The sequence below is a fragment of the Bubalus bubalis genome, chromosome 4 (assembly GCF_019923935.1).
Source record: "Bubalus bubalis isolate 160015118507 breed Murrah chromosome 4, NDDB_SH_1, whole genome shotgun sequence".
Taxonomy (NCBI): Eukaryota; Metazoa; Chordata; class Mammalia; order Artiodactyla; family Bovidae; genus Bubalus; species Bubalus bubalis.
In genome coordinates, this window is record NC_059160.1 from 63,267,072 (window position 1) to 63,292,370 (window position 25,299).

General features: G+C 56.7%; 2 protein-coding genes across 8 annotated transcripts; one reads left to right on the forward strand and one right to left on the reverse strand.

The window, feature by feature from the left end:
* The first annotated feature begins 27 nt into the window (after positions 1-27).
* Positions 28-5,423, forward strand: SLC39A5 (solute carrier family 39 member 5). 5 transcript variants are annotated; one of them, XM_044941507.1, is made up of 13 exons: positions 28-159; positions 605-697; positions 814-936; positions 1,205-1,562; positions 1,766-1,949; positions 2,755-2,917; positions 3,100-3,269; positions 3,469-3,609; positions 3,985-4,081; positions 4,164-4,334; positions 4,522-4,602; positions 4,728-4,918; positions 5,159-5,423. In XM_044941507.1, the coding sequence occupies exons 4-13, from the start codon at positions 1,279-1,281 to the stop codon at positions 5,300-5,302; spliced, it is 1,626 nt and encodes a 541-aa protein (XP_044797442.1). In that variant the 5' UTR covers positions 28-159; positions 605-697; positions 814-936; positions 1,205-1,278; the 3' UTR covers positions 5,303-5,423. The 5 variants fall into 5 exon arrangements, with proteins under 5 accessions (XP_044797442.1, XP_025139518.1, XP_006075102.1 ...); XM_025283733.2 differs by lacking the exon at positions 814-936; XM_006075040.3 differs by lacking the exons at positions 605-697; positions 814-936 and having other exon boundaries at positions 50-159.
* Positions 5,380-22,261, reverse strand: ANKRD52 (ankyrin repeat domain 52). 3 transcript variants are annotated; one of them, XM_044941506.2, is made up of 29 exons: positions 22,116-22,261; positions 21,722-21,805; positions 21,189-21,267; positions 20,926-20,996; positions 19,681-19,881; positions 19,087-19,174; positions 18,829-18,971; positions 18,315-18,527; positions 17,985-18,063; positions 17,616-17,730; positions 17,425-17,507; positions 17,201-17,318; positions 16,904-16,972; positions 16,566-16,706; positions 16,405-16,485; positions 15,182-15,293; positions 14,905-14,976; positions 14,455-14,656; positions 14,120-14,207; positions 13,926-14,043; positions 13,018-13,237; positions 12,715-12,802; positions 12,523-12,606; positions 12,274-12,419; positions 11,974-12,056; positions 11,691-11,773; positions 11,400-11,491; positions 11,248-11,315; positions 10,764-10,993 (listed from the first exon to the last, which is right to left on the reverse strand). In XM_044941506.2, the coding sequence occupies exons 1-28, from the start codon at positions 22,140-22,142 to the stop codon at positions 11,257-11,259; spliced, it is 3,039 nt and encodes a 1,012-aa protein (XP_044797441.1). In that variant the 5' UTR covers positions 22,143-22,261; the 3' UTR covers positions 10,764-10,993; positions 11,248-11,256. The 3 variants fall into 3 exon arrangements, with proteins under 3 accessions (XP_006075093.1, XP_006075094.1, XP_044797441.1); XM_006075031.4 differs by lacking the exon at positions 11,248-11,315 and having other exon boundaries at positions 5,380-10,993; XM_006075032.4 differs by lacking the exons at positions 11,248-11,315; positions 14,905-14,976 and having other exon boundaries at positions 5,380-10,993.
* Positions 22,262-25,299: the final 3,038 nt, after the last annotated feature.

Sequence of the window (25,299 nt, forward strand, 5' to 3'; positions counted from 1 at the left end):
GGTGGAGGGGAGAAGCAGTGCCTGCCCCTTTAAGGTAGTGCCCCTCCCCTGCCCCCTCCCTACGGGTGACCCTTGTCCACCTGCCTGCCTACCCCCCACAGCTGGAACCAAGAAGACGGCATCCCCCTTCCTCTGGGTGTCCCTGTTTGCTGCTGTCAGGTAACGCCAACCTCGACCCCCTGGACCAATCACCCCGCTCAGACTGTGCTCCCCAACTTAAAGCCAGAGGGCCTGGACGCTCCTTTCCTCCTCCCACCAGAGCGTCCCCTTTCTTGGTCATGATTCCCTGAGTTCTGGCCCTTTCTCTTCTGGAATGAGAAATTGATAAAAACAATTTCTTCCCCATGCATCTGGTGTTGCCACTCATCTGCCTTTTTACCCTCCTCTCCAGCTTAGGGGACATCTGGGGCCAACTTTCCAGGGAATGTGGGCATGGGGCATGGGGGTTGGAGCTGAATGAATCCCAATGCCATAGGTAAGGTAGATGGGGTGGCAGTTTAGACAGCGAGAGGCTAAGATGGTACCGACTGGCTTGGGGGTGTGTGTAAATTATTTAGAAGAAAAGGCCAGGCCCAGGCTCTCCTTGGCCATGTGGCTTTTCCAGGGGCAGAGGGTGGCCCCTCCCTACTCGGGGGCCCAGCCGAGACTGACCTTTGACCCCCACCCCAGAGACCAGTGAACCATTAACTCCTCTGATGTGAGTCTTCCCACTCCGGCACCTCCCTTGGCCCCACCCCCAGGCAGGTGGGCTAGGGGCGGGGGCTTGGCCATCCTGGCTTTCTATCTGACGTGGCCTTCAACTTACCTGGGCAGCTAGAGACTGAGCCTGGCTCCCCTCCATAAGTCAGGAACCTCTCAGTGCCCACAGCCAGGCCTCATGGGGACCTGAGGTGACGGCTCTCACACTGCCAGTGGGGGTGAGGTCCTGGGGATTGAGTGAGTATAAGAGAGGTGGGGTGAGGTTGAGGGTTGGGCTCTGGGGGACATGGGAGGGACAGGGGCTGGGCAGCTCTGGATCAGGTGAAGGGATTGTTCTGAGTCAGGAAAAGTGCTTGCTCTAGAAACTGGTAAACAAGAGGCTGCTCAGGAGGCAAAGCGGAGGAAGGGTGAGCAAGTGGGGCTGCTGCTGTATGGGCTTGGGGGGTGGTATGAGGAGTGCAGGCTCATGGCAGGAGCCCCAGCCCCTTCCTCCTTGTTCTTCCAGGGCACAGTCCTCAGGATGTTCCACCAGGGGGAATAGAAGCCAGAACCAGAGCCTCTAAGCCTGTCCCCCCAGTGATGGGGCCCCCAATGAGTCATCTGCTGGCTGGCCTGTGTGTGTGGGTGGCCTTGGGCCAGGTGGAGGGCTCAGCCCCCTACCTGGGCCCTGCTGAGCAGGAACAGAACCATTACCTCGCCCAGCTGTTTGGTCTGTATGGGGAGAATGGGACGCTGACCGCAGGGGGCCTAGCCAGGCTCCTCCACAGCCTGGGACTAGGCCGAGTTCAGGCCCTTCGCCTGGGACACCATGGGCCTCCTGCTGGTCGGGGTGCACCCCCAGCGGGAGACAATTCCACACACAGGTACTAACCCATCTCCCCCAACCTGAAGTGTCACACCCCAGCTCTTCCCTACTGAGAAAAGTCTCCTCTGGCTGCCTAGCTCTGCCTTCCTAACATCAGATTCCTGGAATTACACATTTTTCAGACCCTGATTTGTTGTATCCTTTCAAGGCCCCTTTGTAAGAGAACACAGGGAGCCTCACTTGCCATCCCATCCACTCTAGGCCACAGGATCCCGAGCTGAGTGTGGATGTCTGGACAGGGCTGCCTCTGGACCCCTCGGGGTGGGGTGACCTGGCGGAGACAGAGGCCCCAGGACCACCCCACGGGCCAGGCCCCTCGGGCCTGGGCCTCTTTCACAGGCTTCTGCTGCTGGACCATTCACTGGCTGACCATCTGAATGAGGATGTGAGTCTGATGATCTCTCGAGGGGATAGGAGCCATGGGATTTAGATGTCTGAAATGTTTGAAGACTCAGTAATTTAAAATGGCTACTTAAAAAAAAATCCAGGTGTGATCTTAGGGTACATTATTCCAGTAGAGAAATATGTTCCCCTGTGCTCACAGTAGGTAAACCCATGGCCCGAGCTCTAAGACTGGGTTTAGGGGCCACACTTGGCAAAGCAGAGAATCCAGAGAAGCAGCCCAGGGTGGGATCTGGGGCTGGTTACCTGGAGAGGAGGCCTGCAGCGGGTAGATGGCTATCATTATCTAGAAAGTCAGTGAACATGTTCCATGTACACCGGAGGGCAGCCAAACCCAGCCCTGAAACAGACCTGGTGAGGCTGAGTGCCCCATTACGGGAAGCACTCGATCCAAGGCTGGTGGATTAAGTGTCAGGGCTGTTGAGAGGAGGTTTGCATGGCATTTTAGGGTTCTTCTCCCTTCTAAGATTCTGGAAGGGAGGGCTCTAGTTATCTGACCATGATCACCAAATTAATGAGACACCAGAGCTCCGGAGGGAGGGAGATGGTGGCATTGCTCACTAGCACCCAATTTGCACTGAATTGAATTATTAGCTTTGGTTTGAATATTTACTGATAATTAAATGCTGATTATAACTGTCCTGAGTCCCTGATGCACCTGGCAATGTGAGTGAAGGGGACCCTGGAAGAGACCCAGGAGTTCATGCAATGCAAGGGCCGACATTCAAGATCTGAGTCACAGGTCTCAGCAATTCCCTGGTGCCTAACCTCCAACTCTACCTCCCTAGTGTCTGAATGGCTCCCAGCTGCTGGTCAATTTTGGCTTGAGCCCTGCTGCTCCTCTCACTCCTCGTCAGTTTGCTCTGCTGTGTCCAGCCCTGCTTTATCAGATTGACAGCCGTGTCTGCATCCGGGCCCCAGCTCCGACCCCCTCAGGGGATCTACTATCTGGTCAGTGGGTGAGAGCGGGAGTTGGGGGTGCGGCACATGAATGCTGGGGGAAGTGGGTCTCAAGCCAAGGAAGGGGGTTCATTTCACCGGGGTCCTGCCTCCCCTTGCAGCATTTCTCTGCCCCATCCCACCTTTAAGGTGTCCCTCCAGCTCCGCCTGACTCCAGCCCCTGATTTGTGCAGCCCTGATTCATAGCACCCTGGCAGTCCTGCTGCTCAGCCTGCCTGCGCCCCTCTCCCTGCTGCTGCTGCGGCTCCTGGGACCTCGTCTGCTGCGGCCCCTGCTGGGCTTCCTGGGGGCCGTGGCTGTGGGCACTCTTTGTGGGGATGCGCTGCTGCACCTGCTGCCGCACGTACGTGAAGCCCCTTCCCTGCCCCCTGCCCGTGTCCACAGTCACAGGACATCCTCTCTCCACCCCAGCCTCAGCCCACATTTGCCTTCTGGTAGGGAGTGTGGGTGAAGGCTTGCCAGCCCTCTCTGCCACCTCAGGAGAGGGGTGTTGTCGGGCGCGGGGGGCTTTTGGAGTTTGCCCTTGACCACCTCTCCATCAGGCACAAGGAGGGCAGCACGCTGGAGCTGGCGGGCAGCCAGAGGAGGACCTGGGCCCAGGACTTTCGGTGCTTGGAGGTCTCTTCCTGCTCTTCATCCTGGAGAATGTGCTAGGGCTCTTGCGGCGTCGAGGGCGCAAGCCAGTGAGTGACACCCTGATGTCCTCTTCCTGCCGAGCCCAGAGTCCTAGCCGAGAACTGGCCACTGGAGCCAGGAGGTGAGGGGCCGAGCGCTCCTGGCTCTGACGTCTGCCTGACTGTGCGGGGCCTGATGGCCAGCAGGGAGCGGGTTTGGGCTCCTCGGCACAGACCCAGGACTTCCGGCCAAACGGGCTCCTCTCCTGAGTTTGGGGCAACGAGAAACAGAGGGGTGCCAACCTGGGAAGAGAGCAGAGGCCAGGGAACATCCCCAAGTACCAGAGGCGGAACCACTGTCATTTTCGCAGCCGGCAGCCCGGGCTCTCCCTGCCCCCTGGCTCTGCTGCTTCCTCCATCAGGAAGGATGCCCTCCCGTTTCAGAGATGCTGCGGGCAGAAAAGAAAGGACCTCAGAACTCCAAACCTGGACCTGGAGGATGGCGGTGGGGTGGCCCTTCAGCCACTGCAGGCAGCTCCAGGTGACCAGAGAACATGAGGAGCGGGCCCTGGCTCCCAGCTCACTTGCAGCCGCCAACATGGCTCTTGTCCTTCTTCCTGCAGAGCCAGGGGCTCAGAGCCCAAGGGAGCAGGACAGCCAGCCCCCAGCAGTCCCAGCCCCTCCTGGGCACCAAGGCCACAGTCACGGGTACAAGGGTGGTGGTGGCACCAACATCACATGGATGGTCCTCCTGGGAGACGGTCTGCACAACCTCACTGATGGGCTGGCCATAGGTGTGTGGGAAAGGGGATGGAGGGTGGGAGATCAGGGAGAGGGTGGGCCTCTAGTTACTGGGTGGGGCTGGGAGAGGGCTACCAGGAAGGGCGGGGGGGGGGGGGGCGTGGAGCTCTGGGCCCCTGTGCTACTGCCTCTGGGAAGACCCCTCTTCCAGACTGCCCACCTCCCATCTTGCCCACCCAGGGGCTGCCTTCTCTGATGGCTTCTCCAGTGGCCTCAGCACCACTGTAGCAGTTTTCTGCCACGAGCTGCCCCACGAACTGGGTAGGAATGGCCGGAGTGGAGTGAGGTTGACTCTAGAAAGCGGTGGAACGTGGAGGCTGGGGGGTGACATGGGTGAGGGGTGTCCCGGGCTTAACTCCCTGCTGCCATGTCCCCTCTCTGCACAGGTGACTTCGCCATGCTGCTCCAGGCTGGGCTGCCCTTCCGGCAGCTGCTCCTGCTGAGCCTGGTGTCTGGAGTCCTGGGGCTGGGGGGCGCAGCCCTGGGGGTGGGGCTCAGCCTGGGCCCTGTCCCCCTCACTCCCTGGGTGTTTGGGGTCACTGCTGGGGTCTTCCTCTATGTGGCCCTCGTGGACATGGTGAGGGGTGGGGGGTGCAGAGAAACCAAGGGAAGCGGGCAGGTGTGGAGAGGGGAGTCTCAGCCCCTCTGCCTCCACTGGGAGCCACCAGAAGGGTGGCAGGGTCGGGGTTGGGGGGAACCACTGGCTCACCAGCATCTGAGATACGGAAGCGTGGAAGAGCTGGCACAGGGTTGGCAGGGGTGGGGGGGGGGGGGAAGCAGGGGGCTTTTCTGACCCCCTGATGTTCTTTCCTTTCAGCTCCCAGCCCTGCTTCGTCCTCCTGAGCCTCTCCCCCCACTCCACGTGCTGCTGCAGGGGTTGGGGCTGCTGCTGGGGGGTGCCCTCATGCTCACCATAGCCCTGCTGGAGGAGCAGTTGTGGCCCCTTGTCTCTGATGACTGAGGGGGGCTGGTGGAAAGGCATCCAGGCTGCCCTGCCTTCCCCCCGGCCAGAGGAATGGAGGCGGGACACAGGGCCAGTAGGATCAATAGGATTTTAATAAACAGAACCCATCCCCAAGCCATGACTACGACAGTTGTACTTGCACCAAAACAGCATAGAAAACGGGGATGTGGCAGGAGGAGGGCTCAAAGCAGGCAGGGGGAGGGAGGGCCTGGAGGGTGCAGGACGCTTGGGTCTGGTCTGCGGGGGAGAGCTTTGTGCTTCAGCCCAGAGAGGAAGGGGCGGGTTGGGTCAGAACGATGCACCAAGGTCCCCACTTCTCCCTGCTGCCCTCAGCACCCTGGGGATGCAGGCATCCGGGCAGGGCTGCCCTTTATTGCTGCCCACCAGCATTTAACACCCCGCCCCCCACCCCCGACCCCAATGCTAGCACCACAGGTGAATCCAGGACAGGGAGAAGGGCAGGCGGGGAACATTGCTTAGAGAAAGATTCAACTAGAATCCAGTGAATTGTGCTCAGTTCTCTTTACTTCCTACAACCGAGTACATGGGTCACAGGGCGGCGGGCGCAACAGGACATGGGGCGTGCCCCTCGGTGCCCCCAACACACCCCTGCACACAGGATGGTGGTGTCTGCAGCATCACAGGTCATGCAGGGCACGGGGAAGGGGAGGTTCACACACACAGAGACGCCCACAGCGGGTACCAGACGGAGAACACCCCTGAATATACACAGCTGTACACAGGGAACCCCCAGGTCCCCAACCCAACCCTCTCCCCTGTCTTGCCGTCCCCCAGGCAGGAGGAACTGTATTGCTTTGAGAGAGCCACCCTGGGGGCTGCTCTGCCAGGCACCCTCCCCCCCACCCACCCCCATTTTGGCACATCTGCAAGACACGCGGCAGCGAGAGTAGGCACCCTCCCTCCCAGGCTTATGTGGCCGGGAGTTGAGGAAGGGGGCAGGAGATTTCATCTGCCATCTTTCCCCTAGCCCTTCCCAAACCCCTAGCAAACCCACTCTAGCCAGAACCCACCCCACCCCCCAAAACACACACACACAAAGCTGAGCTACCCAGGAATACAGAGGAACAAGGAGATTGTCTGGGACAGGAGCAGAGGCGGGGTGGGGGAGAAAGGACTGGAAGCAGAGACCCCGCCCTGGTGTGGGGTAAGACTGGCACACAGCTACTTTAGTGCAATTGGAGAGGGTGCCCAGAGTGAGGGATGGAGGTGGGAGGGGCGAAGCCAGGCTCCCCAGGGAAAGGGCCTGGTGGGAGTGAGCGAGGGCCCAGGGCAGACCCTCTCAACCCCGCCACCCTCGGCCCTCCCAAACGCAGTGACAGTGTCCCCCTCACACCCAAGTGGGCAACAGCAGCCTCAGTCAGTACCTTCAAGTAATTCATAGAGCAGACCCTCCCCACCCCAGCTTCCTCCCATCTCTGGGATTTGGTCGCTTCTCTAGGGGTTGGGTCGGGAGGAGGGGGTCCCCAAGTCAGACCCTTCCCTCTCTACCTCCCTCTTCCCAGACCACTGGGCTTGGTCCTCAAAGATCCCTCCCCTCAGCTCTTGCCCGATCTGGGTCAAGGCTGAGGGCTGGAGCCACAATTAGATGGGAAGGGGCTGCTTTACTCCTTATCCCTCCTTCAAAGGTAGGGTTCAAACTAGGTGGGTTGGGGCCCCGTACTGGTTTGCCCCGAGAGGAAGGGTTCTGGGCTAGGGTCTGTAAGGCTATTTTCCTTTGCGGCAGGAAGGGGAGGTGGGGGATGAACACTGGGTGTGGGGAGAGGGTGAGAAATGGCAGAGAGGGAAGGAGGAAGGGGCCACCCTCCGGAGCACAGTCCCCGGAGCCACTCAGACCAAGTCACACTCACATACATAAGATCCCGAGCGTGCCTGCTCCCAGTGCCTCCAGTCTGGCCCCAACGCCCCCTCCCAAGACCCCAAGGGAGGTTTGAGGGGGCACACAGCTGCAGAACCATTCACTCTGGCCCCACGCCTCCCGCCCCACCCTGCCTCTTCTCCCCTCCTAGGTCCGGGGAGTAAGAAGGTGCTCGGGTGGGCAGACAGCGGTGGAAACAGTATTGAGTTTTCCTTTGGTTACATATTGAAGGCAAAGGTGAGCTGGACTTACAGTCAAAACGGATAGGGGTGAGGAAGGAAGAGGGGCCATGGCTGGGGTTGGAGAGGGAGGCAGGCCCTCCTCAGCCCCTCCACCCCAAGGAACACATGTCGAAGTGGGGTGGCAGTCCCTCCGTCTCATCTCTCCCACCCCCCACAGCACCAAACGAAAGGAGAAGCCCCCTCCCCCAGGGGCTGCTCCCCACCCCAACCTGGGCTGTACATTCAGTGGTTTTCAGCAGTCCTATGGCTCAGGGGGCCACGGGGCGGGGGAGGTGGCCCATCAGTCTCGGCTGGACAGTGGCAGTGACCCGGGTCTGTTGGTCCATCCAGGGACCCACAGTTTGTGCCATTTGTTTTTCTGAAGGATAGTACACAACCCTACCAAGCCACCGCCCAATCAGAAACATCTCCCCAAAAATCAGAAACTAAAAACTGGCTCTTTCCATCTCGCCCTCTGATTCACACATCTGTTTCCCTGTCTCCTACATAGCCCTCGCTCTGTCCCCTTTGCTGGGACCTGGGGCGGCTCCCAGGGTCCTCACTTAAAATAGGCCTTTTCTCAAAAGTGCTTATTACTTGAAGCAAGTGCTTTAGAGCTGCGGTGGGGAGAGGGGGACAGGGAGAGGGAGGGCGAAGGGAAGGAGACGATTCCTCCCCGCCCTACCTCCTTAAGATTGGGGGGGGGCATTCTGCCTGGTTGATTTCTCCGCACCCGTTTAAGTCAAAGAGGTTTAAAACAAAAATCAAAAACTTAACATTAAAATAAATATGCAGTGGCCATGAGAATGGTCAAAATGCTTCAAAAGACACTAGGGGCTGGGGAGCCCGGGGTGGGGTGTGGGATTTCCTTTGGCATAAGGGAGGAGGCTGCCCGGCCTCCCGGCCTCCTCACAGCCACACGAGGAGAACAGAGGATGCTCCATGGCCTGCCCCAGCACTGCTGATGCTGTGCCAAAGGCACGGCAGGGACCGGGCAGTCACCAGAAATCTCATCTAGCAAAACCACGGGGCTCCTGACAAACACTCGCGTCTTCCTGTCGTCACCAGACACTGATGAAGGAGAACACGACTGCAATCCCAAGAGTCTTCTCCAGAGGACCCATCTCCCTGCGCCCCCTGCCCCCCCGCCACCTAATTCCCAGCACCAAAATGAGGGGGGGGGGGGGGCGGAACAGGAAGGAGGAGAGAGAAGTGAAGTCAGGGGCAAGCTCTGCAGAACCAGCAGGACGGGAGCAGGGTGGGGGGCTGCAGCCCTTAAGAGAGGTCACGTTGATTGTCGTCTAGGGGAGGACAGGGTGCGCAGGGAGGTGGGCAAGAGGGGCATTGCAAGGCCCTTTGGCTTTGAAAATAAAGATTAAAACTAAAAGCTGCACACTCCTTCTCACCAATAATGGTCATTTGGAAGCTTTGAAATGGTTTAGGAACTGAGGGTTGGGGGAAGCAAGACACACAGAGGAGGGGTGGGAGGGAAAGGGAGCCAGACAAAAAGAGTAAGGACTGGGATGAACACCCCAGGCTTCGGGAAACCAGAATGAGGTATGGTGAAGGGTGTCTGCGAGGGAGCGGGGAGTCCCTGGGATGTCCCTACTCTCCCCTCAGCCCACCCCAGGCAAGGGTGGCCAGACTTGTGGGGGACACAACTGAAAAGGGTGTAAAAGATTGTGAATAAAGCAAGCACGGGTGGGGGAAGGAGACGGAGGGGACTCCCCCACCCCACCCCGGGGGGAGGCCCTGTACTGTGTAAACGAAGCCTGTCCAGTCCTCCAGGGACAATACTGATGGCAGCCAGACTGGGCGAGGATGCACTGGGGGCGGGGGAGGGCAGGACCTCTATTCAAGTTATGTGTCTTGGCCCCTGGCTGAGGTATTGAGTGTAAGGAAGGGAACGCTGGGCTAAGGAAGCGGGTCCCACTGTCCAGGAGGCTGAGCTAGGAGATGGATGGACAGGGCGTCTGAAGGGACCAGGGCCAAATTCAATGCTACATTTAGAGAGAAAACTGCCCCCTCCTCACTCCAGCCCAGTTTGGCTTATAGGGTGCAACGTCAGGAAATCTCAGCGCAGCCCTTAGCTTGATCCCTTCTCTCCCAGCTGCTGGGAAGGCAGAAACCAAGCCCCAGTAGACGCAGACCTTCCTCCTCTCACTGGAGGAGACGCCTGGGCCCCCGAGCAGCCACGGTCCCTAGTCTGCCCTGCCCCTCCATCTTTGGCTTCAGATCAGGAGTGCCTGGGGGCAGTGGGTACTCTTGGACATCACAGAAGGCGGCAGCAGGTGGGGTGGGGTCAGGGCAGAGAGCAACTGTGGGACTGGGGGACACAGGAGGAAGAACAGTCTCTCCCTCCACACACATGCAAACACATGCCTGAAACACAGAGGACAGACTAGGGCTGTGGTTTTGAAATGGACAGGAAATTAATTTGTTTCTTCCCCTAAAGGATAAAATGCTTACTTAAAAATTCATGACAAGCCTCAAAGTCAAGGGAGGGGAGAGCCAGAGAGGGAATGGCCACAGGCTCCACCCTCCCAAAAGAAGTTAAAAGAAAGAAGCGGGGTGGGGGGTGGGTGTTAAAGTGCGTGGTTAGGAGGCCAGGCCAGGAAGGGGCGGGAGGAGGGGAGGGGCAGGCTGTGGGGGCAATGCCAGCCCTTGATTTGCATACGAGGAGCCGGGAGAGTGCAGGATTGGGGCCCAGGTACAGTAGTTGCTGCTTCAAGTGTTTTGCATTTGAACTTTAGGGGTGATGAGATACAGAAGAAGGGGAAAAGCTCCAGGCCCCAGTGCTAAATACCCTCCCCCCTCGTCCGCTAGCTGCCCCTGAAGGGGGAGGGGGACACCCCCAGAGTGCTCACACAGTACCAGAAATTAAGGCTTCTCACTGCTGCGGGGATGGAGGGGCCGGCCGAGCAGGGAGGCAGTGATGGGTATGGAAGAGGAGGCGGAGATCTGCCTGGCAGGGGCAAGGGGAAGGGAACTGGGGCGAGTCAGAAGGAAGAGTAAGGGGCAGCTGGCAGCAGAAGGGGAACTGAGAGAGCGGACAGAAGAGAGGGCGCCAGGCAGCAAGCAATCATTTTGGGACACTTGGCAGAAGGGGTTGCCCTGGGGGTACTAAGGGCCTGGGGTGCTCCCTGTTGGTCCCAGACCCCTGCCAGGCCAGGATGGTGTGGCAAAGGGGTGAGCAGCTGCTCCCCAGTGCTTTTTCCCCACTCCACCCCCCCCCAACCCAGTCGTGTTCTCCTTTAAAGTGCCCTAAATGTATAGACTTTTTCTAAATAAATAGAATAAGATATCAAGCCACCGGCAGGGGGAGGGACACTGGAGGGGGCTACTCGGAGTAGCAGCCATCTAACCCAATGGCGCCATGCCGCTCCTGGCTGTAGGGGCAGGAGGCCCCGTGGGGCAGGGCACCGCAGCCACCCACCGTCTTGGCTGCCGCGATGCCGCAGTTCTTGAGCAGGCTGAAGCTGAAAGGACTGACAGCGTCCTTGGGTGGGAAAGGCTTCATGGTGGAAAGGATCAAGGCCAGACAGTCTGCCACATCTTTGTTGGGGGCGCAGGCCAATGCTGGGGTGTGACCTGCGGGGCAAAGGGGAGAACTGAGCCCAGAGTCCTGTATTCCCGGGCCCCCTCCACCCGCCCCGGGCCCTGAGTGCTCTTCTCTGTAGAGGGGAGTTGAGGCAGGCAAGCACCCCACAGGGTCACAATCAGGGGCTATAAGGGCCCTGGGAGGCTGACAGGCAGGCTGTCCAAGTGAGGGGCAAAGAGCAGAGCCTGGGGGACAGGAGGCTGAGGTGTGCGGGAGGTCGTCCTGAGGACCCTGCAGGCTCCACCTAGTTCCGTCAGACTCCCCTCAGAGACTCTAGCGTATCGGTGTTGGGTCCCTGCTCTGAAGAGTTCCCTTGGGAAAAAAATCCAGTTTATTAACCAGCCAGGTTAAGAAGTCACCTCCTGAAGAACGTCCCTGACCCCAGACCCCACCCACCTTCTTCATCCACAGCCAGCACGGTGGCCCCACGACTCAGCAGGGCCTGCACCACAGAGGCTAGGCCATTCCGGGCAGCAATGTGTAGTGGCCTTGGAAGAAAGGAAGAAAAGGGGAGTGTGAAGTCAAGGGGGTGGCAAGCTGCCTTTCCACCCTCAGCCAGAGCAGCCACACTGCCGGGCGAATACTGTGAGTTCCAGAGAGCTAGAGCCCCTGGAATGGGCAGCAGCCTCCTTTCCACCTCCCCAGCCCCCACCCCTCAGCCAAGAGCCCCCTACCCCAGGCACTCACATCTGCAGCGCGCTGTTGGTAGCATTGATAAGGCCAAGGTCTTGGGTTTCTGCCAGGATCATGAGGGCACACTTCTCATGGCCCTGAGGGAGGGGGGCAGAGAGTGAGGGCTGGAGAAGTGGAAGCCTGACCACGGGAGCTGAGGAGGGTGGCAGGGGTACACAAAGCTGTCCCACCAGGCAGACAGGACAATCCTGACTTCCCCTGAGCCCTCTCACCAGACCCAGGTCTTTCATCAGGCCCTGCCCCATACAGAGACCCCCACCAGCACCGCAGATGGTACCTTGCTACAGGCCAAGTGGAGGGCAGTGTTCTTGTTCTCATCTAGCACAGTAAGGTCTGCCTTCCCTCGATACAGCAGAAATTCTACAAGGGAAGGGAGGCAGAGAGGGGTGATGTTCCCTTCCAGAGCTGGGCCAGTCTGGCTCTGCCCGCTCTTGTCTGCACATGTTTTGCATCCCCTCTGCAGAGGGTGAAACATCCAAAGACAAGCCTCCTGCCTCCTAACCCCCACCGGCAGGGCTGACTCATCTCATGAAAACCCAGGGGGAGTACCTCCCATCCACATGGGGCCCCTACACACCCACAGCTGCAGTCTGCCCGTTCTCAGCCGCCGTCATGAGCGCGGTGCGGCCAGTGTGGTCCGTGGCGTTCACCTCGGCTTGGTGCTGCAGCAGCATCCGGAGCCCAGAGACGTTGTCCGCGAAGGCAGCGGCGTGAAGAGGGGTCCTGTGGGGAGGGGTCAGGGCAGAGTGAACCGGGAGACCCTTTCTTCTGAGCAGAGAGGAAGCCAGGGGCAGCAGAGGCGTCTCCCAAGGCTCCTGCCACTCACCGTCCTTTGGCATCTCGGCTGTTCACAATCTTGGCACCCAGAGCTCCCAGCAGCATCTCTGTGGTGCTGTCCTGGTTATTAATACTGGGGGAAGAGGAAGGGTCAGCAGGAGGGGCACGGGGAAACAGACGGTCTGTTCTATGCCCACATCACAGACCCTTGGGTGGGGCTGGGGCTGAGGAAGGGACTTACACTGCACAGTGCAAAGGAGTGAAGGGGTTTCCTTCCAGATATGAAAACGGGCTGTGTTCAAGTAACAACTCCAGACAATCTTCGTGTCCTGAGGACGAGGAGGGAAGAGTGGTGATGGAGAGAAATAACACCACGACCCCTTTCATTGGTCTGTCCCATCTCTCTCTTTTTTTTTTTTTGCTCCCATCTCTTGACACCCCATTCTACTTCCAGATCTGGAGCAACCCACGAGTCCTTGTCTGCCCTCCCCCACACCCCTCCACCCCCATCTCAGCTGTCCCCACAAAGGCCCCAGAGCCACACCAGTGTAGGAGGCCCAGTGCATGGGCGAGTATCCGCTGTAATCCACCCCGGTATCCAGGGGGTCTGTGGACAGGGCGGCCTGCAGCAGGGTCCGCAGCACTGCGGTGTGGCCACAGGCTGAGGCCAGGTGAATGGGTGTGCGGCCCTTGAAGTCTCGGCATAGCACAAATGCGTCGTGGTCCAGCAGGGCAGCCAGGCAGTCCTCACAGCCAGTCACTGCCTGCAGGTGACGTGGGGGTGTCAGTCCTGAGGCTGGCCCAGGAGTAAGAATCGCTTCCCGGGCTCCAATCCTGGTCTTTGCAACAATGATTCTAAGTATTGTTTAGTCGCTAAGTCATGTCCCACTCTCTGTGACCCTGTGGACTGCAGCATGCCAGGCTTCCCTGTCCTTCAGTATCTCACTATCTTCAAACTCAGGTCCATTGGGTTAGTGACACCACCCAATCATCTCATCCTCTGTTGCCCCCTTCTCCTCCTGCCCTCAATCTTTCCCAGCATCAGGGTCTTTTCTAATAATTCTAAGTATTAAGGATCGGCATCTCCTTCCCTGATTCTATGCCATCAGACAAGCAGGATAGTGAGAGTTAACGTTGGCCCTCTGCAGCGGGAGACTAAGGAGTCAAACAACCCCATGGGATAAGGAGGAGACAGCTTTAGGGCAGGTGATGGTGGAGAAGGACTGGGCAAGTGGCATCATTATCAAACAGGAGAGGGCCAGCTGGGGACCCTGGGCAGAGTCTGGGCGGTGAGCAGGTGACTACACAGGATCACAGAGCAAGGTAATCAGGAAGATGAACTGCCTAAGGCCCACTAAGACTCCAGCCCACCTACTAGACAATCTGATATCCTACTGTGCGCTCCTGTGTCCGAGCCCTTCTGTGAGCAACCCCACCCTGAAGCCCACTCACCCCGCGGTGGAGGGCGGTGCGGCCCCGGAGGTCAGCAGCGTCAGCCGTGGATCCTTTCTCTAGCAGCAGATGTACGCAGTCCACGTGGCCATTCATGATGGCCAGCATCAGCGGGGTTCTACCGAGGGGGCGGGGAAAGGGTGAGGGCCTGGCAGGGCTGGGAACCCTGCACCCCACCCCCAGCCCACACTCACTGTCCATAGGCATCCATGACATCCGTGATGTCAGCGCGTTCCCCACTGTCGATCAGCAAGTGCAGGGAATCAGTGTGGCCAGAGGCAGCTAGGTGAAGAGGGGGCCTTCAGTGTCAGGCATGGTCGGGGAAGAAGACCAGGTGGAGGGTGGAGGTCATGGGAGGACACGGGGTAGGGAGAAGTCTTGGGGAAGAGTCAGGACTTGAGGTTTGTATCCTCCTTGCCCTACCCTATCTCAACCCCAGTCCCTTCAGGGTTCTGGAGGGAGCTGGGGACCAGTCCCAGAGGAGGCCTGGGGTGGCAAGGGGAGGAAGCAGCCCAAAGGGCACCCTTACCAGCAGCATGCAGGGGTGTCCACTTGCGTTTGCGCTCCTTGATGAGGGCAGAGGCGCCATGGGCCGTTAGCACCTCCACACACTCAGTAGAGCCTCGCTCAGTGGCCAGGAAGAGCGCGGTCCGGCCCTTGTGGTCCCTCACGTCCAGGTTCACCAGCGTCTCAGCCAGTGTCTTCAGGGCTTCACAGTGACCGTTGTAGGCCTGGAGGGGTGTGGGAAATCCATGGATAAAGCTCCAGACATGGCCCCACTCTGCTCTTGGGGCCCACGGGGAGACTCTGGGCAGCAGGCCTCCCCGTGAGCTCCTTGGGCCCCTCTCAGACCACTGCCTGCTTGCCACATCCCCACGAGAAGGCAGAAGCAAGGACGGATTCACACGTGCTGGTACCTGTGAGCCGGCCTGGGGCGGGTGGGGACAGGGAAGGCAAGAGGAAAAGACCTGGGACTCACAGCTAAGTGCAAAGGGCTGACTGGAATGGTGCTCTCTACATCCTCCAGGCAGTTAAAGGACATTTCTAAGAGCTGCAATGGACAGAACAGGAGGTGCTGAGGTTCTGGTATTCCCAAGACATCACCCTTGACTCCACCCACAGCAATCCCCGAAGTCCCTGGATCTAGAGACCACACTGGATTCAACCACCCCTTGGCCTGAGAATCCAGACACAGAAGCAGACTGCGTGCTGGGCCCTGCCCTGCTCCCATTCCCCACACCAGGTCCCACACGTACCAGTTCGAGGTTCTGTCTATTGCCATAGGCGGCTGCATAGTGCACAGCTGTGTAGCCCTGCCTGTCCCGCAGGGAGGGGTCTGCACCGTTATCCAGTAAGAATTCCAAACAGCTGGGGGACAGGAGCAGATGGTGAGGAAGGGACAGGCCTAGCCAGGGAAGGTACAGTTTGGGAGGAGCAGAGGATAGGGCAAAGGAGCCCCTCCAGGCTGAGCTGGTCCACGCTCACCCCTCACTCTTAGGAGGCTAACTCCAGCCCGTTTGACCCAGACCCACCACCTCCAGGTCTGCCCTGAACCACTCTAGCTCCTCGACCCTTTGAATGTGCTCCTAGAGACCCTGGAGCACAACCACAGTTACCAACCTGCTGATTGACACACTCTTCCCCACCTCCAGGCACACTGACCCTGCCCTCTCTTCCTAGCCCATCGGGAAAAGGCCTGCTCGTCTCACACTCACTCCCAGCACCCTCTTCTGTGGGAGGCCCTCCCCAGCCTTCCCGACAGGTGCCTCCTCCCTGGCACCACTCTCACAGATCAGTAGCAACTCTACTAGTAGTAACAGTAATATTGCATTTAACATTTACAACGCGTCAAACACCGTTTTGTGTAGTAAATGTGTAGTAAATCACTTAATCCTCACAATGATCCTTTGAGGTAGATACTGTTCTTATCCCTACTGTGTCTGAGGAAACTGAGGCCCAGAGAGATTAAGTTACTTGCCAGAAGTCACAGTTACAAATTAGGCCTCCCAGATTTTAAATATCTTTTTGTTGTTGTTGTTAGATAAATAAACCCTTTAAAAGAGTCACAAAGAAAAATTACAAGGATAATAGAGTTCCCATATATTCGTCATCCAATTTCCTCTATTATTAACATCTTACACTAGAAGGTATAATCTTGGGGTATTACCCCAAGAATAAGAATCTCAGGGTAATTCATCTTTTATCCTTACCACCTAGAACAGTACTTGGTGTACCTATTAAGTAAATACTCATTTAATGCTTGAGGAATAAATGAATTTGTGTTTAGCTTTTCTGATCCTCTCAAGAAGACCATCCATTTCTTGAAGGAAGTATCTCTCCCACTTCTGCCTGTACCCACGGTGCTTGGTCCAGGATTAAACTCAGGGTGCAAGGCAGCAGCAGACAGTGGTGGAGAATAACAGGACGGGAATCTGCACTGCTGGGGAGGTGCAGCCCAGGGGTCTTCTCTGCTACTCACAAGAAGGCCTCCTTCCTGCGGGACTCCTTCAGGGGCTCATCCTCTTCAGCATCATGGCTGGAAGGTGAGTGGGGCTCTGCCCTGGTGGAGGAGAGTGAGGAAGTCTGGTAGGGTGCTCAGGGAGGAGAGTGGGGCTGAGAAGAACCAAGAGGGCGCCTCACCTCCTGTAGGTGTCGGAGGCGGCAGCATAGTGGAGGGGAGAGCAGCCTTTACAGTCAGCCTCGTTGACGCCGGCCCCGGCAGTCACCAGCGTGACAGCGCACTGGTAGCTGCCGTTGGCGGCTGCATAGTGCAGTGGGGTCCTGGGGAGAAGCGGAGGAGGGTGGAGAAAAGAATCAAGGGCAGGTCCAAATGCAACCAGAGGTGCAGCCATAAGCTGCTTTGTAATATTCTCCTCCCTTAGTCTCCAACTCCCCACCCTGCCTCCATCACTTCCTCCATCACTTGTCTCTGACTGGGCGCCCTCTCTGTATATATACACTCCTGCACATTAACACACCTTCCAAATTTGTCTCTCCTCCTCAAGTCAGCTCCACTGCTCAACAGCAAGTTAAGACATTCAACATTCCTGAAAGGAAGGAGGGTACGGGTTAATGAGAGAAAGCGCTTCAAGGAGAAGCCACGGGCTTCTCCCCAGGGAGAGGCTGAGGGGGGACAGAACTGGACAGCCCTTTCTGCTGCCACTGTTCTCACTGCGAGAGGTGGGGAGCTCTGGGCAGGAGAGAAGGAAGGGTCCAGACTGCTGCCCAGACTCCTTTGCTAGGCCTGGGGGAGAGAGAGGGGGATGAGAACTCACCCTCCGGAAGCAGCAGCATGAAGACAGGTACGGCCAAGGTTGTCAGGTGTGTTGATGTCGAACCCAGCTGAAAGCACGTGCTCGTTGCTGAGTGAGGATACGATGCTGTACAGCTGACCTGAGGGGCCAGAAGCCGCAGGTCCCACCTGAGGGCATGGGCCGGGGCAGGACATGGCCCCTGCTCTCCTGCCCTCCTTCCCACTCCCAAACCAGTCAGCTCATACCTGAGGAAAGAAGCTTACGACAACAGTCAGAGAATCCAAAGAGAACAGCTAAGTGCAGGGGAAACATGTCGTGGATGCCGCGCCTGCAAGAAGGAAAGGGACTCAGTCCTCAGGGGGGACCAGCTGCAGCCCCACCACCAGCCTGGGGTCTGAGGCAGCCTAGAAGTGGGGCCGGGGGTCTCTGCACTCACCGGGCGGTATCCGCGCCATTGGTCATGAGGGTGCTGATGAGCAGCTCGTGTCCGTAGCGAGCGGCCACGTGCAGTGGCGTGTTCCCAAATTTGTCGGCGCAATCAATCTCGCTGCCTGAAAGAGGGCAGCGCATGCACACACTGAACTAACCCTTAGGCTTCAGGCCACTCCCACTAATTAGTGAGCCACCGTCTGAGCGGGGCTGGGCAGGCGGAGCAGGGCCATTTCCACAAGCGCCTTGCTCCAGAGCGCCAGGTGCCTGTCCTGACTGAAGATGGGGTGGGAGGTAGAAGGAAGAAGAGGGGTCTCTAGAGATGAGTTCTCTGAGGAGTGAAGAGAAGAGGTCACAAAGCCTCCCAAGTCCATACCGTTCTGGATGAGGATCTGGGAGCGGGTGAAACGGCCGTGAATGGCAGCCATGTGCAGAGGACTCTTCCCTTCTTTGCTCTGTGGAAACACAGCATTTTTTCCCCTAGTGCAAAGCATGGAGCGTGCCCTAGTCCCCTTTCCAAAGGACACATCTTTGAAGATAGGGCGACCATAGGGACATCTTCTCAACCCACTTTCTCCTGGGAAGGTCTGGTCAATTCAGGACACAAGCAGATGACTCCCCAGAGAATTATCCAGAGGGGCAGATACGGTCAGCACCCCGAGCCAGGGTCCTCTCCCCCTAGTCCCAGACTCTTCCCTTCAGGCACCTGGTAGTTGACATCCGCCCCGTTATTGACCAGCAGCTCCAAGCACAGCGCGCCATTGGTGGAGACTGCAGCCACGTGCAGCGGCGTGAAGCCCTTGTCGTTCGGCTGGTTGACATTGGCTCCTGCATTCACCAACTCGATAGCCACAGCATCCTGGCCCAGGTAGCAGGCGATGTGCAAAGCTGTGTTTCCAAAAGCGTTGGGCTCATCAATCTGGATTTCCAGGGGTGAGGGTCAGGGGATAAGGGAGGTATCAGTTTAAACAAAGTGGAAGCTGGCAGAGATAGCCTAAAGAGTCCCAGAAATCCAACAATGACCTCAGACTCCTAAGGTTCCCAACCCAGAGACTGAAGGCACTTCTGCTTAAGACAAGCATTATTCAGATCCTCTCACCACATCCCCCCAACTCCCCAAACCATACCAGGAACCCCAGCACCCTCCCATCTCCTGAAGAGATTCTGAACTCCAGCTCCCTGGCCTCACCCTGAACCCCCGCCATGCTCTGCACCCTGACCTCAGCCCCCATCCGGAGCAGGTACTTCACCACTTCAATCTGGCCACTGGCAGCAGCTGTATGGAGCAGCCCATAGCCCTTGCGGTCCTTGCAGCCGAGGTCTGCGCCCCGTGCCACCAGCAGTTTCAGGACCTCCAAATGCCCTGAGAAGGGAGTGCATGCTCTCAAGGACATGGAGGGTGAGCACCTCCAAAGGCTGCAACCCTACATCCCTGCCCGAGGAACCCCAAATCCTGCTCATCCCGATTCTCCTCTCACCTAGAAAAGCTGCCCAGTGCAGAGGCTGCCGCTCCTTTTTGTCACAAACGTTCAAGCTGGCTCCCTTATTAAGGAGCAGGTTCACCGTCTATAGCAGGACAGCAAAGACACCTATTCAGAGCCAGCTTCCTGTCTTCAGTGTACCTAAGAGCACCTGAAAAGGCTGAGGCAGCCCAGTGTTTCTGTTCTTGGGCAGAACAGAGAACTAGGGGGAATGGAGAAAGCAGGCACTAAGGAGAACCCAGATAGATGTGGAAATACTGAGGTAAACTCAAGAGAGTCTCTTCAGGTGATCTGGTGGTTTTTGAACTCTTTCGAAGTCTTCTAAATGTGCTGAAGGACATGGACTCTCCCTTCAGAAAAAGGCACGCAGGCAAACATTTTTCATGCAGCTTCAGAGGTTTTACCACCCTCTTGAGGTCCAAGTCAAGAATTCCCCTCTAACCCAACCCTTCATTTGATGCTTGAGCCCAAGTATTTATATAATCATCTGGGCTGCTGTTCCCCAGGCCTAATAGCCTGGAAGCAGGGGAAGGGGAGCGGGAAGGGAAGGAAAAAGGTAGAAAGCTGGGCATGGCCTGGAGTGGTCCTCACCTCCAGATGCCCACTATGCACTGCATGGTGCAGGGCACTGCGCCCGCTCCTGTCGGCCACGTTGAGGCTACTCAGTAAGGGTGCCAGAGCCTCAGCACACTTGGTGGCCCGGTTGGCAGCAGCCACGTGCAATGGTGTCTGCCACAGCTTGTCCCGGGCATTCACATCTGCTGAATGTGCCAGCAGCAGTCCCAGCACCTTCTGTGGAGGGGTGGAGGATAAAAGAGAAGACGGGGGGGTGGGGGTGGGGGTGAGCAGGAGGTAAACCAACAGGAGATGGAGGGGAGAACCGGTCAGCACAGAACACATGTCCTCCTCTCCCCACTACCCCAGCACAGAGTTACTCGCATTTTTCCAACACAGTGAGCTTTTCAATACCCACTTTCCATCTTCTGGATTTTCTTTGAGCTTAAAATCTTCCCTAACTTGCTGAGGAAAACACAGAACTCTTCCTCAAGTCACCTGGTATCGTTTTCCAACCGATACCCTGAAAATCTTCACCCACATATACAGTCACTACCGAGCAGATCCCCACACAGAGGCTCCTGACCTCCCACCACTTTTAGGAAAGATAAATGCTCCCACTACATTAATGCCCTGAATACCCCCTTCTATCCTTCCATAGACATCAAAATCATCTCCATTACCTAGGTAAGCAGATACTGGCTCCTCTAGGAGAGGAGCTAAAATACCCCTCCTGTTCACCACCCACCCCATTCCCATTCCCTAGTGGCTGGAGCCAGGGGAAGTGACTGCCAAGCCAAGAGGAAGGTCATCTTTTCCCACTCTTCAGGGTTGAAGGGCCCAACTGATGAGGTATGTTTGATCCTTGCGGTGTCAACTTCCAGGCTACCTAAGGGCCAGGGATGTCACAAACCACTCCCTCCCAACCCCCATCCCTCAAGCACAAGGAAAGAAATCTTAGTGCCCAGAGCGGGGTCAGACTCCAAGGTGGCCCCCCTGGGAGGGATGAGTCACTAAGGCCTGGCAGCAGGGCCCCCTGCAGTCTGCCAGCCCAGTGTTAAGCTCTCCCCTGACGTCACATCAGCTGGCAACACTCAGCCCCCACCCCCCCTTACCAGCCAGTTCCAGGGGTAGGAGGGAGGGGCCAAGGTCTGGTCTCCTCCCAACCTGGGGGTAGACCATAACCTGTGGGGCAGCGGACTAAGGCTCTCCAACCCTTGTCATCCTCCTTTAACCAACTCATCCCCTTCGGAAGGGAGAAAGGAGCGGGGAGGCCAGTACCTCATTTCGGGAGGCAGCAGCACGATGAAGAGGGGTCAGCCACAGTGTGTCCTTAGCGTTGACATTAGCACCTGTGGGACGCAATACATTCTTTTGGTGGGAGTTGGAGAGCAGGTGGGGAAGAAAAGCCAGAATCAGGCCAGGAAATCTAGATGGAGACAGAACCTCGCCTGGACCCAGCTGGACCATCCTTGGATACAACAAATAGGCTCCTCCCTCAGGTCCCTCCCTGGGCACCACACCTTCCAGCTCCCCACTTTCACCTGACATCAGTAGCAACTGGAGGATGGGGACATCGCCTACGTAGGCAGCAGCATGCAGTGGGGTTCGCCTCTCTTGGTCCTGGTAAGGCAGAGAAGAGGAGCGGCTATGGGGGTGAACTACCCAGGACCCCAAGTCTTAGTGCTCCAGGCCTTTCCCCACAACCTCTTCGCACAGGTTCTGTGGCCTCTTAAACCCCAATCCTAGGTCAAAGCCAGGACCTAGGAGGGTGGAGTCAGGGGGTCGGGGCCACCGGCAGCGAAGCAACCTCCTTCTTCCAGGAGGGGTGGGGGCGCTGCAGACACGGATGGTTCAGAAGAGAACACCGTTTCTGGGCATCCTCAGCCCTACTGGTCTGTGCTCCAAGCCTGCCCTGCTCTTCATCCCCAATGTACAGCAGTCGCCCATCCCAGGGTGGAAAGAGCTGCGGCCTCCCGCGAGCCGAACAGACACGGAGCCGCCCCACGCGTGGGGAGGGGTCCTGAACGCCAGGGCCCAGATTACCGGTTCGCCATCCTCCCTGATCTCAACTCACCAGCACATTGATGTTCTCCTTCTGCGAGAGGAGGGAACGCACTTCCTCCACATCTCGGCTAAAGATGGCCTGGACCAGGGGCGGCTGCAGGGAGAACCGGCGTTCAGGGAGCGGGCCGGAGCGGAACCGGGGAGGGGGGCGGGGGACACCGGGTTTGAGATGGGGGGGCGATGCCGGAGGGGCTTCGCTCTGGGGTCCTGGCTGCAGGGGGCTTCCACGGTGTCTCCGCCGGTCGCCAGGCCCCCAAGGACACCGGCTCGGTTGAGGGGAGCGTGGCGTGGGGCGGGGCGGGAGCCCCGGGCTCGGGCCCAGCCTAGGCCGCACATCCCCGGGCTCGCGTGGCGGCGGCGTCGGGCCCTGGAAGGAGGAAGCGAGCGAGGGCAGGAGGGCTGACCTGGTCCGTGATGCTGAGGATCCCCATGGCCCTGCCCGGGCTCCGTCCGCATCGAGCTCCCGGCGGCGGCGGCGGCGGCTCCACCGGGGACACGGGGCGGCCCAGGCGGCGGCTGCGGCGGCGGCTGCGGGGAGAGCGCAGCCCCGCCTACCGGGGGGCGGGCGAGCGGGAGCCCGCAGCGCTCCCTGGCGGCCGTCGGGGGCCCGGCCGCAGGGCGCTTGCCGCGCAGGCTGCCCCAGGCCGCGGCGCCCTCCGCCCTTCCCCAGCGGTCCCAGCGGTCTGGGCACCCCCCCCACCTCGCGCCCTGGTTCCCCAGCTCCTCAGGCCGGCCGCGCCGGGCTCTTAGCTCCAGTCTGAAGCCCACGGGGGATGCTCCATAAAATCCTAGCGGCAATTCGGGCCTCGGCCCTCCTGCGTTGCCTTCCAAACTGAGGACCAAATGGCGGGCCAGATCTCACTCAGCCTACAATGCCTCCTCTGAGCGAACGCCTCCGGTCCGCGATCACACAACTCAACATTCCCCACTGACTTGGGGAAGCAGGGCATGGAGATCTGGGGGTTATATATGACAATAGTCCCAGAGGCAGGGAAGGCGCGTATCTCCGCTGGCGGTGACAAGAGTTGGGTAGAAAGCAAAGAGCAAAAGTGCCCAAACTGCAGAGGAGCGGGGGGAAAAAAACCCTCAAGGATTCTTAGCTGCATAAAAACCCCACAGAGAGGATAAGATAGCTAGCTGGCAACTGAAGGACTCCAAGCCCAACAGAAGGGGGCTTTTCCATTGCCTACTTTATTGCTAGGTTAAGGTGGTAGGGTGGCTACATTTTAAAAGACTCGTCAGTTTCTCCCCAAAAAAGGGTCGAGGTACTTCTCCACTGGAGAGACCAGGCTAATCAGGCAAGATCTAGATGGAGGTTGACTTCCCAAAAAGTCAAAAAGAGAGAAGAAAAGTAGATATTGAAGAATTTATATACAATTTATAAAAGATGATTCAGTGTCCTGTGCAGAGCTCAGCAACTCAATATATGCAATCTGAGGAACACATTTAGAAAAAAGAAGCATAGCGCGTTGCCCACCCTGTCAAGACAGAGGCATAAAAGCCCTCCTTTGCCTTCCGACAATCTCTGACCCTCATCACTTTCATTATCTTGATCCCTTGAAAAATACACAAGTGCCAGTGGTTTTTCTTGGAGAGAAAAACTGGGGAACAGGGAATAAGGAGTGAGGGAGAAATTTACCTATCAGTATATACCTTTAATTTTTTTAAATTTTTACCATTTTGAAAACAAAATTCACAGTTTTACTGAAAACTTACCTCTTCCAGGAAGTCTTCCCTGGTTAACAGTTTCTTTTAGTTTTGACAGGTCTCTTTAACACTTCTATACTTAGTTTACACTGTCACAATCAGGTTGTTGTTTCAGGCGGGGTTTTTTTTTTTTCCACTTTTACAAATTGAGATATAGTTGATGCACAATATTATATGTTGCAGATGTACAACATAGTGATTCACATTTTTAAGGTTATACTTCATTTATAGTTGTTATAAAATACAGGCTATATTCTCTATATTGCAGTCACAATCAAGTTTAAATTGCACATCTTTATTGTTTTATTTCACCTTACATCTTTGACATACAGGAATCCAGTGTTTCAGAAGGGATTTTAAGCTCCTTCTTAGCCAGAGTCTTCCAACATTGGACTATATATTGGTTTTCTTTTCTATGAAAAAAGGATGCTCAAGGAGAGAAGTATATAGGAACAGACACTTAATGCTTGATGATGATGAAGATGAGGCTGAAGAAGTAGAAACTGAAGGTAGCTTGGAATCTGATGGATAGGGGTGTTGGGACATGTTGACTTATCTATTAGCTTTGACAGACCTTCCAGGAAGGGCTAAGCTATGGCCCAGAGGATGGGGAGGAGGGGACTACATGGCCTCCATTGCCCAGAATAGCTTTTGGTAACCTGAGGAGTTGGAGTCAGAGGTTGAACTGGGGTCACGTGCCTGGTTCTGGCTCCTGAGTGGAAGTGAACAAGGGAGTTTACGCCAGCCAGGTCCTCTGGGCAGCTGGAAGGAGGAGGAAGGGCTAGAAGAGTTATTTTTAATATTATTCAGAGCACAGAAAGAGGATTTCCCAATAGGGAAAAAAGGATATGATGTAGGTAACACAGTTACTTCCAGGGCTCAAGGAGATGCAAGGCGTGGGGATAAGGAGGCCGGAAGTGGTCCTAAAGTCCTCTTACGCAAACTGTCCTTCTGGAGTACACTGATGTTACTACTGCTGCTAAGTCGCTTCAGTAGTGTCTGACTCTGTGCGACCCCATAGATGGCAGCCCACCAGGCTCCACTGTCCCTGAGATTCTCTGGGCAAGAACACTGGAGTGGGTTGCCATTTCCTTATCCAATGAATGAAAGTGAAGTTGCTCAGTCCTGTCCGACTCTTAGCCCGCAGACTGCAGCCTACCAGGCTCCTCCATCCATGGGATTTTCCAGGCAAGAGTACTGGAGTGGGGTACCATTGCCTTCTCCCTCTGGAGTACACTACTGTATTCATATTTGGATAACTAAGCAGATGCCTGCCTGTCTTTAAGCCTTGATTTTCATTCTAACAAACGTTTGCTGAGGCTTCACCATTGAATTCAGCCCTATACTAACTGGTTTGGAGGTAGAAATTGAGAAGTAATGGTTTCAGGATTTCCCTGGTGGGCAGTGGTTGGAACTCCATGCTTTTACTACCAAGGGCGAGAACTAAGATCCCACAAGCCTTGAGGTGCTGCCAAAAAAACAGGAAAATATATGTAATAGTAGGTTGTTTTTTTTTTTTAAGTAACAGTGTCTATTTTTGTGTTTACAAGTTAGAAAAACATATACATGAACATGAAACAATTAGAGAATATAGAATTCAAGCTACTTTATGTGGCATTATGTGTTCACAATAATGTTGAGAGATGGATTCAGTCAAGAGGGTCTTCCTGGAGGAGATGTGTTTAGTCAGTACTTGAAGGAAGTTATTGATGTAGAATGACAGGGAAATGGAAGGAAACTGGTTGTTTCAAGTACAAGGGATGAACTAGGAAGAGTTTAAATGGCAATAATTACCTAATTAGTAGGGGGGACAGCAAGCAAATTGGCTTGGCAGGCCTGTTATACCTCCTTGGGGATTCTGTAGCAGTTAACTCAGTTAAG